At 45.2% G+C, this 13,907-nt stretch overlaps 1 protein-coding gene across 2 annotated transcripts in view; it reads right to left on the minus strand.

Annotated features, from left to right (window-relative positions):
• Window positions 1-5,083: 5,083 nt before the first annotated feature.
• Window positions 5,084-13,907, minus strand: part of KAT5 (lysine acetyltransferase 5) — an 804,909-nt gene continuing 796,085 nt past the window's right edge. For both annotated transcript variants that reach the window (XM_069644821.1, XM_069644820.1), the window contains one exon: window positions 5,084-5,966. In XM_069644821.1, coding sequence (XP_069500922.1) covers window positions 5,832-5,966 — 135 coding nt within the window. In that variant the 3' untranslated portion in view covers window positions 5,084-5,831. The remainder of the gene's footprint in view (window positions 5,967-13,907) is intronic.

Raw genomic sequence — 13,907 nt, forward strand, 5'->3', positions numbered from 1 at the left:
CCAGTAAGGTAACTGAGTTAATGCACCCTCTCCAGAGATGTTGCCGTTCCCGGAGGATTTAAAAGTTGGTATGAATTCTGCAATTCCCCTTTTAATAGGGGACCTAAAACAGGTTTTTGTCCCCCTTTACCGCAGTGGAACTGCTGTGCCAACCTTTCTAAATTGAGAAAAGAAATTCTCCAGTCCTCCCCATCTCTATAAGGTTGTAACAATCCGTGGGGCAGACTAGGTCTTTGCTGAGAGGCAACAATCTGTTCCAGTCCAGCCTGAAACTGTGTCTCTGCTTGGATCTGGTGAGCTGTTAATTGGGCTAACAGATTTTCTCTACTGCCCGTTTTGGGGTCCATGAAAATATTATTCAGTTTGTCCTCAATTATAGTTGGGAGTCCCCTCAGAAGGTTCTGCGCCGAAGAAATCAATTTCCTTTTCAAAGGCACAACGATCATGCTTCTCTGTAGTCTCTTCTGTCTGAGCAATTGAAAAGGAAAATAATTCCTCTTCCGGTTCTTGAGGGTCCTCTATCTCTGTCTGGGTTATTTGGTTAGGTACCACTTGGTTTCATAGGCTCCCCAAGATATACCTTTTCGACAGAGATTCTAGAGGGTCTGCCAAGACTTGGTTTAATGCACAAAGAAGTAACAGGTGGGATGTTTATAGTGGTCTTGACCACAAGGTTCATCTTACTATTAGGTTTGATAGCATAGTCCGACACCCTTAAAGCATCTAACAAGGGGCGTACTTGGAAAAGAAGCCACTGGCATCCAATGGGGAGATGAAACACACTTACTCATCTGAGGCTGCTACGATTAGAAATTCTTCTCCCTGTAGCTATTTGATAACTGGCATCATAGAAGATACTAGTTGGAAAAACCAACATGTTAGTCTGATGGTTTCCCCAGGTTGTGTCAAATGATTCAGAATCCCACAACTGACACCATATATGAGAATCCAGCAATGAGACACAGACACAGAGTGCTCAGCCTGGGCTATAAACCTTTATTCAAAATAAAAGCGGGTTTGAAAATGCCTTGCTGTCCCTATTCTAGGAGGGATTTCCCTACCTCAACCAAAACTAAGGGGCAGTCCATTGTCAAGATGTCCAAAGCAAAAATGTCCTGTGTCTGAAATATTATTCTGGCCCTCGCATTCTAAAAGTAATTCTAAGGTGAAAAGGGTAATGTCTTTGGTCTTGGAAGTTCACAAAAGTTCAAATTCAAAAGGAAATGGCTCCACTCCAACACAAAAGTTCTCAATGGGTAAAGTACACAGTACTAGGGGATTTCTCCCTTCCCTAGGTTTTCTCTTCATGATACTTTTAACACTTAAAGATACGCGTCTTCCTTGGATTTCTCTGATCAACAAAAAACTATTTGTATATTAACAAATTTGGCTGGATTCCTGGAGCACCCCAGTGCCAGTTTTCTTTTCTACATTAATGTAACATTTTCTCACAGGCGTGGCTTTGCCGGGCATCTTGTTCTACCAGGACTTTTTCATATGCTTCACTTGCAAACTTGACTTTGCCTGGTATACCCTCCTGCCAGGACTTTTTCATGTTTCACTTAATACACTTGTAGAGTTGACTGTGCCTGGTGTACTCCCCTGCCAATTCTTGTTATGTGACTTGCCTTACACATGATTACTTGATGAACTAAAGTACTTTGTGGTGGGTTCAAAACCTAGTATCGGTCTATTTCCTGTACAACGACCCGACTCCCTTCTTTGCCAATCTTGGTTGTGCTTCGTTTGGTTTATTTTCTCCCCTGGGGTTCCTCGACCCGGTACTCTTGTTTACCAAGGGTTTACCAAGGGTTTCCTGTGACCTTCCAGACATCCTACACCTGGCCTAGTAGGATCGTTGTCTGTCTTCCCCTTGTTCCCCCCCCGCCTCGTCGCGCCTTGAAACACTTGTGTATAGGCGCGTTACAAATGCCATATCATATCATATCATTCAGCACCCGTCTCTCCACCCACATACCTGTTTCTCTGGCATGCAGTGCTCGGGGAGAGGTGCTTTTTCTTGTCCGGTTGGTAGCCTTGGGGTGCCTTCTGAGGTTGGTGACTTCTCTGCCGCTTGCTTCTCGTTCGGTTCTCCAGCTGCATCTGGGTACTCAATTGCACATGCCTCTGTCGCTTGTTTCTCACTCGGTCCTTCACCCACGTCCAGGTGCTCGAATACAGCTATCATGGCCACTTGTTTCTTTTTCGGCCGTCTGACTGCGTCTGGGTGCTCAGGGGCTTCCGTTTCTGCTGCCTGTGTCTCGCTCGGGGAGATTATTCTCAGAAGTTCTTAGCTAGGGCATCAGTTTTCTTAGATTCCCTATTCGCAGGCAGGTTAGAGGTGGACGTGGCTGTGCTGGAGCTTACTGTAGTGGCTTGTACCTCTATACCTTTTGGAGTGGGGTGGGCAGACAGGAAAGGTAAATCCCCACCTGGCCGGCTTGTATTTTTTGGTAAGCTCTGTTTCTATAGCTGGAGTTGGGCAAGGTTTCAGCCAAAATGTCGAAATGGGGTCTGAGATGTCCACATTAAAAGGCAATGCACTCTCAGTTTGGGGACCCTTATCAAGAATGTTTGAGGTCATAAGCTGACAGGCTTGGCTGAAGCACCCACACCCAAGGACTCAACCACCTTCTCCAGAGTCATTCGTTACTGGGCATAGGGGTGGCCGTATAGAGCGACCTTCTGCATGTCAAGATCAGGAGACGTATCCAACGCACTTGCGCCGTGAAGCCCTTCAGCCAGGGCAATCAAATCCACCTGGTTGGTAAAATAGTCATTCCCCCAGACACTCCACTCATAGGTTCTAGGCCAAAAGGCACCTGGTCCCCTTCATCATCGAAAATCGACAGGTTAGTGTTGAAAAATGTCAGATGTGAATCAGGGATAAAGGAGTGTTCGGCTCTTGGCATTGTTCCCACCAGGCCCAATTGCGCTGGTAAATCTGGGCCCTTTGGTGCCATGGCCAATTTCCTGGTTGTCCTGGTCGAGCACAAGGGCGTAGGACCAGACTTGGCCACCTTGGCGCCGGAACCTTTAGCGCAACTGGTGCTGTGAGGGTCTGTAGCATTGAGACCAGAGTTGTACCTGCGGCGGCCGTCTTTGAAATTTGGTGCATTTGCTCCTTGAATGCCTCCCGGCCTTCCTTCAACACACCTGAATTCAGGCAAACCTTACTGTGATCTTTCGAAGAATCAGTCATGCCTGCGTCAATGGCGTTGCTTCTTCATATGGGAGAATGAGGACAAACAATGGCTTCGGCAGTGTGAATGTTTCTTTGCTTTTTTATGATACCCGTCCTCCTTTTCAGGCGACCTGAAGGTTGAACGAGCTGGGGATTTCAACGTAGGCCATATGAGCACTAATTTAGCTGTCTGCTTCTTCAATGACTTGGGATTCATTTGTTGGCATGAGTTGCACTCCTCGACATTGTGATCCTTACCGAGACACCACACATAGATGCCATGCGGGTCGGTAATCGGCAGCTTCGAGTTTCAGTCTTGGGAATGCTTGAACCCAGACGCCTTAGGTGCAGACATATTGAGGAAAGTTGATCGAATTTGAACGTTTTATCGAATTGAAATATTTATCTCATGAGAACAATCCGAATAGCAGCAGGTAAAAAGGAACTGAAGTACAGGGCATAGTGACGTAGCACCTATGACGGGCGACGTCATGTTCACAACTGAGTGGCATGGTCAGGTCAAGAGGAGTCGACAGTCAAGTTGTACTACGCTCCCTCACGAAAAGGTTTCCGAGCAGCTGACACTGGAATGGATATCCAACTGATGAGGAATCTGCGGGAGAATGCAATTAATTGCATTGTACTGTCAATAGTTCCTCCCACCCACCCTTTTTGTTTTTCTCTTTACTCAACTATCACTCATGGACAAGATGGCAAAGGATTTTGGTTAATCCTTCCTGCTCTCCATATTAGAGGTTGGCATGCAGTGTCTGACAAAACGATTAAGAGTTCTGAATTGTTTATCAAAGGAAATTGTATTGTGTTTTTGACCATTAAAGAAGGAGGACGAGAGACCAATTACACAACTGTTTATGTAATATGAGTGGCGGTTACAGGGGTCGTGGACCCCTCTTGTTAGGGAGTTTCATTTCACGCTCTCTAGGAAAATTGTTTCACTTCACTTAAAAAATGCAAACTTATATTTTCTTTGCTGCTGGACAAGTAGATAAAGAAGATGAATGTATACTACTCATCTCCATGTCTTTAATAAACCCCCACAGGCGATTAGTCATTATATTTATTCACCTGTGGATATCATGTGAACTGACTCACGTGTTCTAGGAGTCATGAGCACATTTTCAGGTAATTGGTCACCTTGCTTCAGACCTCTCATTCAAACTTGTAAGCACTATCTGCTTAAGGGGTCCTTTACACTCTTGATGTGCTAGGTGATCAAAAAGACAGAACAGCGGGTGATTGTTTGGTTATGCTTTTGTTTCTTGTGTCTGAGGTGAAGAAAAAGGAAAGGATACAATGTTTAACATCCTACTCGTCACAGAGTATCTGTACTCGGTGAAGTACCGGTCCTGAAAATTAATTAAAACAAAATTAAAAGTGCCAACACTGAGAACCAGCTAGTACTGGCCCATTTGAAGTACTGCACACACCTCTACTGTATGCACTAGTACAAAATCAAAACACTTAAAATGTGGAGATTGGTGACCTTTATCATGGTCAATCACTAACACAGCAGCAAGCAGATTGTGCTTTTGAGAACTTCAATGGACTCAATTCAAGTAAGCTGCTGTGCCATCTGAGTTTTGATACATGGTTTTTCTGCACTACATTGATGAGCCAGCTCACAATAGGCAAAATCTTGTAACATTCCACATTCATATTATACAGTCTTCCTTACCATAGTTTTTATTCTCCATACTTCTGGTAGTAGTCAATTATTGCCATCCTAAAATTCATAGGACATTTTTAAACTTCACAGGATGCAATTTAAAGTGCACCCCTTTTGTTACAATGGAATTCTGGATTTAAAAATGTGAGCTGTCGATACTGAAGGGCCTCTACGTGAAGCAAATTCTAAAGATGACTGAAGCAGTCAGAGGATGTGGCCATAACAAAGTCCTTTTTTATTGCAAAACAAGGTATACTTGTAGGCAGTGGATTTCAGTTCAAATGAAAAAGGAACCTATTTGACGAAGGGAATCCACAAAAATACATTCTATAATTCTGAAGACATTTGGTGGCACTGCTATCTTAAGAAGACAGGCACAATGACAACTTGAAAAACATTTGATCTCAGACACACACACGCACAAACACGCGCACACACACGCGCGCACGCACGCACATATATATACATCACCAACTCTAATCACACAGAGCATCGCAGGATTCGCGCTCCAGGAGGCATTTTGTAACTTGTTTTACAACCATTTCAGTCATGGCTGTCACTCCTTAGATTCAGCAATTGCATTCCAGCATAAGTTCAGTTTCTGAGAAAGTTAGAGGGAGTAGGCAATGAACCATTTTTAGCTGCAAAGCAGTCCTGGAACAACAGTACAGAACTATGGCGCTGAGATTCTTAAAACGAGGACATTCAATGTCCAAAATGCATTTTGATCTCTGCCCTGGTCTCCTTCCTCTTGGCCTTCACTCATCCTTCCTTGAAGCAGAGAATTGCAGTTTCTGCAACATAAAGGAATCCAGGACAGTTTAATAACCCTGAGCTTTGGTAACGTCTCACATGTGGAATGTGCAGGCAGCAGGAAGAACTAAGCTACCTGCCCTGCCCAACAAGGAGCTGTGCACTGTCTGCCATAGTCCTGAGACAGCATGATGCATCAGCTCTGTTCTACCACTTTCCCCTTTTACTCCAGTCTTTGGGGGTGAAATGTAGACACTTGGAATCAATCCGCAGGATCCTTTTCAGCATTGCTCGTTCATGGCCATCCACAATGTCCTCTGAGAGTGTCAGGATGTACTGGCCCTTTAAACAGAAAGGAAATATATTTATATATGAACATATTGCACGGGTAGCTGAAACCAGGGCATGCACTTAAATACACCAGTAGAAGATAAACAAAATAGTTACACATTGTTTATAGGCGCTATACAAATAAACTATCATATCATATTGTATGACCTGCCAAGCAATGTTTTTCATATATTTAATAATCAGCTGAGTATCAACATATATTTCTATGTTAATGCTTGTTTTAATGAGTCTTCGGATTTGATAGATCACTTAGAAGTGATCTAATTTTAAGATTTTTTTTTAACAGAATCATTAGGCCAAAGAGTGATTTGTTAACATTTTGGGAGCAATCTGCGTTATTGCAAACAAAACCAAGTCAAATATAAAAATCTGCTTTCATTAGTCTCCAGTGTGAGTCTGACTGACCAAAAACAGATTAAACATAAATCCAAGTAGATTAGTGGCAGTGGCAAACTGCTTACTGGTATCTTGCCATTTCTTACCAATACACGACAGAATTGCAACAAGTAAGCTGAAAAAGCGCCACAATGAAAGCTTAGTCGAGGCGATCATGTTCAAGACTGCCCAAAACACCTACAAAGTAACAAAAACATAATTCTACTTAGCTGAAAAACTGAACATCTCCAGAGGCCAGCTCACCACCAGAAGTCATAACATCTCCAGAATGGCAACCAAGAGGTTGGGACGACAGAGGAACATGCTTTTTTTCTTGCTCTGAACCCTGTTCTTGGAACAAGTTACCAATGAACATAAGACTATCCCTGTCCATCCTACACTTCAGGAAGGGCCTGAAGACCCTACTCTACAAACAACATTTCCCTCATCACTGATCGTTCCCCCTTCCGACGTGCCCTCTGTGGCTTAATGGATTAAAGAGGCTGACAAGATAGTATCATTTTGGCTATAAACTAATTTAAATAAACAAAATAACCTGTCTCTCCCTATTTCGAGAGGGTTTTTTCCTACCTCAACACAGAATAACTCGGGTGCTCGTCAGTAAGTAGGTCAAAAGGAATCAATATACCATCCTCTGTCCAAACCAACTACTCTATCCCTACCACTAACAAATACACCAAGAAGAAAAGGGTTCAATGAACTTCTGATACAAGCCACCACCCACTTCTCCTGGTGCAACAATCCAGCCTTAGGTTGACTTAACAGCAGTCTATTGCAATGGGGTCCGATTTACCAAATATGCTTAGATCAGGAGAATGACTGCCTTCTCCTGGTCTATCTGAAAAAGCTCTAGAGGCTGTTCCTTTATAGTCCTTTACTTCCTCCCAAGGGCTTGTGAACAACAGAGTTAAGACTTTATCAACTCCTCTTGTTATTGTTGGAGCTTTGTAAGGACTTTTTATTGCTCGACTATTGTGGAGATTACACCCTTACAGTTTTTGGTCCTTTTGGTCTCTTGCACATATGCTGGGTTTCCCACTGTGACAAGGGATTTCACTCCAGAGGCACTCTTAGGATGTATGGTTTCTTTTGTCACCACTGTGATGAGGGAGATGACTCCAGAGGAATACTGGACTCTTTGGGCTCCCTGGACCCCACCCACCCAGGTTGCCCGCTACCTGTATCTTCACGGGGTCTTGGGTCGCTGTTGGTTCTGCACGCTGTTAGGGAGATTTATCATTGTTATGCTTCATCCCGCTCTCCTAGTGAGACCCCAGCACTTTTTGCTGGACTTCTGGTCCTTTTACTTTCAATTCTGCATGAGTGGAGGCATTTTCCACTTGTTCATTCCTGCAGGCTCTGTCTTTTGGAACTCTAGTCTTTGTGTTCTACCTGTACTATGGAGTCTGTCTGCTCCATAGCTCTTAAAGGCATCTGTATTTTACTATTGCAGCACACAGCTCCTTATGGACAGTGATTCTAGGGACCCTTAGGGTCCTCCTTTGAGATTCTTTTTAATATCCGAGAGAAACTATAGTTCTTCGTATCTCTCCCAAAACAGTATAGTCTGATTGGCACACACCACAATCTCCTAGTTATAGCTGGTGGCAGTTGATGTGTTCTACCAACTATTGTGTGGTTTTTGTCCCGCAGGCTATGTCCATAGCCTTGGTAATACATAATAGGGGCACCAAAGTACCAACTTGGGGCCCCCCTTCTTTTTTTGTCATTACTAGCGGGTTCTTTGTCTTCAACCGTCATGGGAGGGAGGGGGGGGGGTCAGTGTGTGGGTTTTGCCTTTGGCGGGAACCCTTGGGTGTCCCCGCCTAGGCTTCAGAGTGTCTGGGCAGGCAGGAAGTGGGCGAGGAGTGTTCCACCCGCCCACGTACTTGGTCTGCCAGAGTACCCGAACAGGACCAGCTCCCACAGTCTGGCTGTCCTGATTGGACAGTCAAGTGCCCCTTTCTGTAAAATGCTGAGATTGTAGAGGAGTGTGTGCTGGAACTGTATAGATTGTGAGGCTTCTGGAGTGAAAAGGGAGTCGGTCACTGGAAGTTGAAGTACCAAAGAGGACGAGCAGAGACGCCTGCAGACCCTTTGCAACACCGTGAAGCGACCACTGCTGTCCTGCCCCAAACTTTGAATTCAGCCATGTCCCGAGGTCCTTTGAGTTTCCAGCGCTGCGGAACCCCAATACCAGGAGACCTGCCACCCATTGTGAGTGCATCATCGTGGAAAGGCTGAATCCGTCCAAATCTTTGCTAAACCCGTAAGGACACTCAAGTGATCCGATCCAACTCGCCCAGAACCCCCCTCATCAAAGCGGGGGACTGCAGGAAGCTAAGAAGATTGACCTGGCGATCTGCGTCCTTTATTGGTCCTGCAGAAAAGGAGCCAAAACCGTAGAGTGAACCAAGAAGTTGTTGAAAGTCATGCCCAAAGTCCTCCCTCAAGACTGCTGCTGAGAGATCCAGTCCATTGCCCTGCCTTCAGTCATCAGACCAAGGAATCCGGAGGTCGGGTCCAGAGCTGCAACATTACGGACCATCCAGCAAACAAAATGTCTTCTAACCTAAGATACTGTGGGGGAAAAGGTATTGCTTACCTGATTCCAGAAAGTCAATCCAGAGCATTGGAGTTCAAGGAGAGGTGTCCAGGGCAATCTCCTATTACCTCAGCCTCAAGCCGCTGCTTGTGTCCCTTCATTGAGTCCTTTATAAGGTCTCCCTTGTTAGGTAACTTGCTGCTTCTATAAAACTAGAGACTTGAAGGAACCCACATGAACTCATCGTATTCTGCTGCTTGTCAAGACTTTGATCCCACTCCGAACTGCCTTTAGCTAGGGTTGTGTTTTTGGACTTTAAAGACTTGCTTTGTGAAGAAACCCTCTCTAGAACCTTGACCAGGCTAATGTTACTCACACTAACCATTTTCCTCCCTTCTAGTGTGTTTGCAGAGTAAATGTCTTACCGTAAAACTGCTATGAACAGCATGTGCGAGTAATTACCAGTAATACGATAGCATTGTCTTTTCCATTTCTAACATTGCTACAAATGTGACCACGGACAAACAAAAGTGAAAGTGTACTTTGAAGTGTGTTCTAAAGTATTCCGAAGTGTTCTGGTGTAAACGTATAAGGTATTTAGAGTGATTCTGGTGTACATATAATAAATGTATAATTTTATATGAATTATAAGTGTAAAAGTTTCTTTGCTGTGCATGTCTAGCTAGGTTCAGTGTACTTACCTACAGCTCACATCTTCCTCTTAAAATAAGCCTGTCTGTTCTGCCACTCTACCAAGGTCCTGAGTTAGTACAGACTGGTACTAAGAGTTGGAGATCTCCAAACCACTGGGATAGCTTACTAAAGTCTTACTACCAGTAGGACTTTAGAACACTCCCCTAACACACACTCAGCAAGTCTTCCTGCTTTCCTCCTCTTTTGGTCCTTGTGGGTCCGCACAGCTGTTGCTGTGGTGGCCTCTGCGTGTTTTATGGACCACAAGGTCCCCCTCGGAGAGGCCACGCCATCAGTGGATTCTTCCTGCTTCTGTAGCGAGTAGGGTTCCCTCCGGCTGGCGTAATTCCTTTTGGCCTCTTCTTCAGAAACCAACTGTCTCTCAATTCTTCAGGTAGCACCAGTTTGAATTTTCAGGGCCCTGCAGGACTCGCACCAGCTTCCCTTGCTGCTCTTCATGCTCCCGAATACACTTAGTAATTCTTTATATTGCAAGGTTGTCAAAGACTTTGAAGTTACTGTTAGGTTAGATTTTCATTTCTATGCTAAGTCTCCTGCCACTGTGAGACCCAGCAGCACTTTATGCTGTACTTGTGGATTCTTTTTCTATGTTTCTGAGTGAGTAGGAACCTTTTTCCCCACTCATCCTTTCTTTTACCCTTTATCAGTATCATGTTCCTGACTCTCCATAGTTTATTTTTGAATCTATCCTTTCCTATAACATTTTGGGCACCTACATGTTATTAGTGCAGCACACATCACTTTCTGTGCAGCGTTGCTAGGTTGCCCTTTGGCCTTCCCTTTTTATTTTCTCTTGACTTACCTTGTAGAACACATGTTCTCAAGGTCAGAGAGAGATTATCATCCCCTTTACGTTTTATATAGTGAGAAGAACACCACACCGTATGTGGAGTGCTGGGAGATGCATGGTACCCCCTTTCTCACTATTCCTCCAACATTTCCCTTACAATGAAAAGCTTACTGTTATGGCTGGTGGCAGTGGGCATACTTCACTTATATGTGATTTTTTACTCGCGGTAATGCACAGAAGGGTCTTTACTCTGCTCGAATGGTGGCTTATTTCACCAATTTTAGCGTGCTCTCTTGGTCTGTCTTCTGCCTTCGTGGATCGGGGAGGTCTGGGTTGTTCTTTTGTCTTTGGTGGGAAGCCGTTGCGTAGCCTGCCGATGCTCCAGCGTGTTATGTTATGATGATTTATAATGCTCACTACTACCACCCACGGGAAGTCTCCAGGCGCTCGCATGGCTCTGCAAGGGAGGGGTCTGGGGAGGTTATTGAGGATAGGATGAGATGACAGTTTCAGAACCAGGAGGAACTGATGTCTCTGAGTGTTGTTTTGCATGTGGGAGTTGGTGTGGGAGGCCCTGTGTGTTATAACTGCATGGGTAAGAATCAGTGCCTCGGGTGTGAGCTAGTGTTTGTGTTGTTGTGTGATGTTGGGGTGGGATGTGGTTGTGTGCACTGGTTAGTGTCCATGAGAGATCCAGAGCCACGGGCGGCCATAGCTGTAAGACATATCTGGTGTCATGGTGTGTAATTGCGTTGTTGATGGTTTTATGGACTATGTGGTGTGGTTCACTCTAGGTGTGCTTCTAGCATCTCAGAAATGGTGGGTGTGGACATAATTGATTCTTGGTGTGTTTATGTGTAGTGTGGCTAGCCCAAGGTCTGGTGTAGTGGCGTTGGTTATGTTGGAGGAGCAGGACGGGGAGGTGGGTTTTTAAGTTGGTCGTTTTCTTGGACCCTCTGGTGTGACTCTTTGGTTTCCACTTGATGGCATTTACCCATGTTCTTGGTTGTGGTTCGTCAGCGCCCTTCTCGCCTCCTCTCTAGTTGCTTGTCTGTGATGTTATTGCTGCCGGTGTCCCTTTGCAGTTGCCATTGTCTGTTCTAATTTTGAGTCGTTTCATGAAGGTGATGTAGTGTTCTGTGGTTATAATTTTTTTAAGCATGGTGTTCCTGAGATTAGCAATTAGACGTGAGAATGCTGTTCCGCCGAATTTCCTTTTTTCGTAATGTTTTGTCTCTATTTGTAGGTCGTTGCTGGATCTTATGTCCCTTCTTGGGCAATACCGGCTAATCTTGTATTGGAGGAATTCAGCTCCTTGTCTGTGCAAGGCTTTGTGGGTGATGCAGAGTGCTTTGAATTTGATGCAGCTTTTCACTGGTAACAAGTGTAGGCTTTTCAGTGCTGGAGTGATGTGGTCTATTCTGTTTAGTTTTAATAGAATACTGGCTGCTGTGTTTTGCCCCCGTTGGAGTTTCTTGGTGAGTCTTTCCGGCATTCCTAGGTGGAGGCGGTTTGCGTAGTCAATTCTTGTGAGTATCAGGGATATGATTGTGAGGGTTCTGTGAGGGGAAGAAGAGGTAGGGGAGTAGTCCTCTGAGAAGTCTTGGGTAGGAGGAAGAAGCATTTTTTGGTGATTGCATTGACTTGCGGTTCCAGGCATCGTCCGTTGTACAGGAGTATTCCTAGGTTATTAACTACATTGGTAGTTTCCGGGTTGCGTTCCCATGCCGGCCGGTCAGTCCAGTTGTGGGTACCCCTCATCGAATCCTGCGGGTGAGAGCATTTATTTCCGTTGTCTGGGTTCAGTTTAAGGTTGTTTGTGGTCATCCAATTGTAGATGTCTGTGAGGCAGTTATTGTCTGTCAAGGCAGGAAGTGAGGGAGGAGTCCAAAGCTCTGCTCAACTTAGTCTTCTGGTGTGCCTGAGAGAAATCAGTTCCCACTGTGAGGCTGGCTTGTCCTGATTGGACAGCCATCTGCCCCTTCCTGTAAACTGCAGGAAGCATTTTCAGAGGTTGTGCGTGTGTTTCTGTATATCTGGTCTGGATCTTGGAGCTGAAAACAAGTCGACCACTGGACCAGAAGATCCAATGAAGATCAAGAGGATACAACTGCTGTAACTACTTCCAGGGATTGGAGATGCCTGCTGTGTAACCACTGCCTTTGCTGACACCTTCTTTGAAGCAACTTAGTAGTCCCGAAGACTACAACTCCGACCCATAGACTGTTGGGATCAGTCTTGAGATGATCTGCATTTTGAGCCATCCCACAACGAGCTGTTACTGTCCTGTGCTGCAACCCGAAAATACCCTGGGACCTCAAACCCGAGTGCCGTGCAAAGTCTTCCGAAAAACGAATACTGCTGAAACTTTGGTGGACTCCTGCTGGACCTCTAGGGACACGATTCCACTCCTTGAAGTCCCCTCACCAGAGTGCTGGACCGAGATAGCGAGGCAAATCTGATCGGCGGCGACCGTGCTTCATCTGGGACCTTGAAAAGGGGGCTAAATCCACAGAGCCGCGAGAAGCACCGCAGACTCCTTGGTTGGAAGCCTTTTCTATCGACTGCTGCTGCAAGTTCCCATGCAATGTCTGTTAGTTATTTATTATGTGCTCCATAGAACCCAGAGGTTTAAGGGCGCAACAAACACAACAATTCACAACCACCAACACAGCAAGAAAGAACTCTACATGGGAGAAAAAAAGGAGGGCAAATCTTATTTAAATAACAATGTCTTAATCTTCTTCCTGAAGATTGCCGTAGAATTAATATCTCTAAGGTCCGGAGGGATGGCATTCCATGCCCTAGGTGCCGCCATAAAGAAGGCACTTTATATAACCTGATTGAGATTGCACATTGACAATTTTAGTAGGTTGGGGTTATTAGATCTCAATGCCCTAACATTAGATTTAGGAGTCAGAGCCTATGCTAGGCATGAAGGGCCAGTTCCCTTGACACATCTATGTGTTATGACAAGCAGCATAAACTGAATCCTTGCTTCAATCGGTAACCAGTTCAGGTTACGTCTGGCCTCTGATATATGATCTCTCTTCTTAAGACCAACAATAAGCTTAACCATACTATTCTACAAGGTTTGGAGCCGCGCAATATCAACCTCAGCAATCGCTACAAAAAGGCTACTACAGTAGTCAATTTTCAAGCCTACCAATACTCTAGCCACCGTTCCATCACTGTGTTCTTTCGTCACCACGACCAAGAATCTAGAGACCGGGGTCTGTTCTGCTGCATCGTGAAGGCGTCCATCTGCAAGCTCTTCTTCATTACTAAAGGTACTGTGTGGCTAAGCGTAGTACTTGCTGTGAGAAACCTGAAGGTGACTAACCCGCTAGTCCTCGGGGATCTGTCATCCAGGTGGCCAGGACACGGCCACCGCTTTTGGATCCAGTTAATGGGGATGGACCAGTGCGGGAGGATCACCTGGGTGTGGGGTCTTCGAGGATTGCGAGTGGGATACCGGATGTCGAGA

This window comes from Ambystoma mexicanum, chromosome 2p (assembly GCF_040938575.1).
Source record: "Ambystoma mexicanum isolate Mex_15411 chromosome 2p, UKY_AmexF1_1, whole genome shotgun sequence".
Lineage (NCBI taxonomy): Eukaryota > Metazoa > Chordata > Amphibia > Caudata > Ambystomatidae > Ambystoma > Ambystoma mexicanum.